The sequence below is a fragment of the Octopus bimaculoides genome, chromosome 29, assembly GCF_001194135.2.
Source record: "Octopus bimaculoides isolate UCB-OBI-ISO-001 chromosome 29, ASM119413v2, whole genome shotgun sequence".
In the NCBI taxonomy this organism is placed as follows: domain Eukaryota; kingdom Metazoa; phylum Mollusca; class Cephalopoda; order Octopoda; family Octopodidae; genus Octopus; species Octopus bimaculoides.
Window position 1 is genome coordinate 11,599,426 of NC_069009.1, and position 4,273 is coordinate 11,603,698.

The window sequence follows — 4,273 nt, forward strand, 5'->3', positions numbered from 1 at the left end:
TATATATATATACATATATACATATATATGGATATGTGTATATACGTGCATTTAAATACAATATAAATCTCACTTAATTACTCCCGTCCCCAATCATTTCATCTGTTTAATTAATTTGATTATTTTTCTTCTCTTTTTATGAGCCTTTGCTTGTAAATCTCCAGCGCACTCTTTTTTAATGTTTTTTTTTTTCCAGGTGAATGAACGAAATACTGTTGGTCGCACACCTCTACATGAGGCTTGTTACTCTGGATACACAGAAACAGTTCTTCTCTTATTGAATCACACTGGCATCGGTGTCAATATAGTGGACAATAATGGTGATACACCTCTACATCTAGCAGTTATTAAGTAAGTCCCCAATGGATCTGGAATACCAAATCTGTTCTTTTTGTTGACAATAATGTTTGTTCCGTTTTCATTGAGTCATTCATGTTATAATGCCACCATGGGGTCATCGTCTTCCTTCTCTTGTCATTACATCACACTGTAATGACAATGCAATCTATTTCATTAATTAATCGTCACCATGTGTTTGCTGTTGTTGTTGTTGTTGTTGTTGTTGCTGCGGCTTAACTAGACTCATTACTTCATCTCATTCTCCATTACTTCAACGTTACAGGTTCAAACCATCTCTCTTCTTCTTTTCATTCCATGTAAACAATCTTCCTCTCTCTCACACACTCTCTCTTGCAATTGTCCTCTTTCCTCTGACTTTGGGATAAATACAGAATCATCCTCCGACAAAATTTACATTTGTCTTTTTAAGTTCCAAGTTCAAATCCTGCCAGAGCACATATTACCATTGTGGGAATTAATATAAATTGTACCAGTAATATCCAGGGGTCCATTTAATAAACTGTCCTCTCCTCTCTTGTTCTTGTGTCTTCTTTCTGTTGGACAAAATACGTAGTAGTATTTATTTACGACCCGTTATGTTCTGAGTTCAAATCCTGCCAAGGTCGACTTGTCCCTCCATCTTTGCAAGTTTAATAAAATATAATACCAGTCATGGTGTGGGGTCCATATAATTAACTGAAGCCCTTCTTTTCCGCCTAAATTTCATGTTTATATAAGTTGTTCATCGTACCATATATAGATATTTCTGTATTTTACTCAGGTGTGTATATATCATTGTTCTACTGTGTACAGTGTGTATTGACTAAATAAGTGTGTGTGTGTGTGTGTGTGTGTCTGTGTGTGTGTGTGTGTGCGTGTGTGTGTGTGTGTGTGTGTGTGTGTGTGTGTGTGTGCGTGCGTTTGTGTAATAACTGTTGTAATTAGGTTACAGTGACCCAGTCACTTTTATTTTCTTTAATTAATGACCTAACAATTATTAAGTGCTTCAATCTCTGTGATGTCTGTAGTTTTCATATTTTTCTTTCGTCTTTCCATAACTTTCAGGCAACATTATGATGTGGTGACTTTGATGCTCTCCAAGGTTAGTTAAAACACATATTACATACAGTTTCTAGTATTTTATTGATCTGTTTAATATTTATATCATAAAAAGTCGGCGAGCTGGCAGAAACGTTAGCACGTTGGGCGAAACGCTTAGTGGTATTTCGTCTGCTTTTACGTTCTAAGTCCAAATTCCTCCGAGGTCGACATTGCCTTTATCCTTTTGGGGTGGATAAATTAAGTACCAGTTGCACACTGGAGTCGATCTAATCGACAGGCCCCCTCCTCCAAAAATTTCAGGCCTTGTGCCTGGAATAGAAAAGAATATTTATATCATAAGGGTACCATTGAAATAATGGAGCTAGATTTAATCACCTGTATCACAAAACCCTTTAAATGGCCGGTGTTGAGTCTGTAGAGGAACATTATGTTGATCATGCTGATAACGACGGTATTAGTGACAGTCCAACTGACCACCACCGCTGACAATAGTATCTTTAATGGTCAGATGAAACAAAGTCAATATGAAATTACCCAAATATATCACATTCTCCCTCACTCCGTATAAACATATTATGCTACATTATAATAAATATCCAACATCAGCTGCATTATATTCTACTACATTTTATTTCGTTAAATTATATTTTATTATTTTTCTCTTCACTCCATCATTCAGCTTTTCTTTTTATTTGACGTCTTCACTGATCAATTCTAGATATTAAACACCCCATAACATAACGCTAACAACTTTAGCTGTCTGATAATAAATAAATGAAAATGGATTTAATAAACATATATGTTTGATTGTGAGTTTATGTATGTACATGTATATTTCTGTGATTATACGCATATGTGTGTCTATGAGTATATACGTATGCATATATATATATATATATATATATATATATATATATATATATATATATAGGAATGTATAAAAACATAAATATGAATATATACAGTTTATATATTGAAGAGTAAAGGTCTACATGTAAGTCTTTCGAGTTACATATCTTAACGGTCAGATTTTTCAAACTCCTGTATAGTCTTGATCTAGAATATGACACAATCGCATCCATAGATTTCCTGAACTCTATCTATTACCAAACCAATGAAAATAATTAATTTATAACGGTCGACTAATTATTTCTTTTTACTATCATGCTTACCCGTCATTTATTTTATTATATAATTCTTCCCCTGCATATTTAAGCATTGTTTTATTCCTTTTATTTAAATTTATATATTATATATTTTGCATACATTTATATTTTTATTCAGTAGCTAAATACATACGCATAATATATACGATCTAACTTCTTAAATTTATTAGTTATTCGTCTGCATCCTTTCGAGAATATGTTAATCTTTGTTGTATAAGCTCATAAAGCCCTGTTGAAATTCTGCCCCACATAGTTGAAAATGATTATCAATTCTTAGCATTTGACCCTACCCTTATGCTTAGAATTACGAATCCCCCTAGAGACATGAATCGCTACATATATGTAAGATTTTGGCATCTACCATTTTTTAGACCTTTATAATCTATTAGCATTGTCTTTATAAAAAACTTTCAACCTCTTAATATCATACAAATAAATCATTTATACATCCATAATTCTTCATAATTCTCTCTTCCATTATACAGGGTGTCCACAAAGTCTGGGTACATGGGGATTAACGCATACTTTAAGAAATGATTATTCCTTATATTTAATTGTTTATGTTATGATTTTATTTACTCTATGTACCCAGATCTTGTGTACACCCTGTATATATATATATATATATGTATATATATATATATGTGTGTGTGTGTGTTTGTGTGTATGTATGTATGTAAATTTAGTAAATGGAGTAAAACGCATATTTTAACTGAATACTTTTATTTCCAACATATGTTTCGAAGATTACAAATTATACCTTCCATAGGAATAGGTGATGTTGATAAGAATGTAATCTTCTCTTCAGGGAAATGCCTGGGAACCTGCTTAAACGTAAGACATTTTAACCGAACCAATTTATTTTGTCCGAGTTAATTATTAACTAGGAGAAAATAAATACATATAATAATATATATACATACATACATACATATATATATATATATATATATATATATATAAATGTATTACGATGAATATAAGCAAGCCAATATTTGCCTCAGAAGCGCTGAAATGTGTATTGTGAGGTACAAATATGGTTGATTTATTTTCAAACGCTGAGAGAACAGCAGAGACAAGATAAAATATCAATACAAAGCGGAAATATATGCCAGCAACCAGCCATGAGTCTCGAATTCACATCCCTTTAATTACCGTTCAAGTTCATTACCAATTAAGCTAAACTGCCCACTGGCAAATTAACCTACAATTTTAGAACACTTATAAAGCTTTGAAAATAAATTATTACGTTATTTGTATTTCACAATAGACATTTGTATCTCATAATACACATTTCAGGAAGGCAGCGAGCTGGCAGAACTGTTAGCACGCTAGACGAAATGCTTAGCGGTATTTCACCCGTCGCTACATTCTGAGTTCAAATTGCGCCGAGATCAGCTTTACCTTTCATCCTTTCGGAGTCTATAAATTAAGTACCAGTTGAGTACTGGGTCGATGTAATCGACTATCCCCTCCACCCAATTTCAGGCATTGTGCCTATAATAGAAAGGATTATAATACACATTTCAGCACTTTTAAGGTGAACATCGGTTTTGCTTACATTCATCATAATAAACAATTGCGACTTTGCAGCGTTCGGATCTTCTTTAAAACGGGGGCCACATTTTTCATTAACGAAACACTTTGAAACTTGGAACACTGGTAGAATGTGTCATATAAAACATCTTTTTCTCTTAGTCTTCTTT

General features: G+C 32.9%; 1 protein-coding gene across 3 annotated transcripts in view; it reads left to right on the top strand.

Moving 5' to 3' along the window:
* The window catches only part of LOC106868081 (E3 ubiquitin-protein ligase mib1), a 36,955-nt gene that overhangs the window by 6,952 nt on the left and 25,730 nt on the right, over positions 1-4,273 (top strand). For all 3 annotated transcript variants that reach the window (XM_014913196.2, XM_052977869.1, XM_052977870.1), the window contains exons 2-3: positions 197-351; positions 1,405-1,441. In XM_014913196.2, coding sequence (XP_014768682.2) covers positions 197-351; positions 1,405-1,441 — 192 coding nt within the window. The remainder of the gene's footprint in view (positions 1-196; positions 352-1,404; positions 1,442-4,273) is intronic.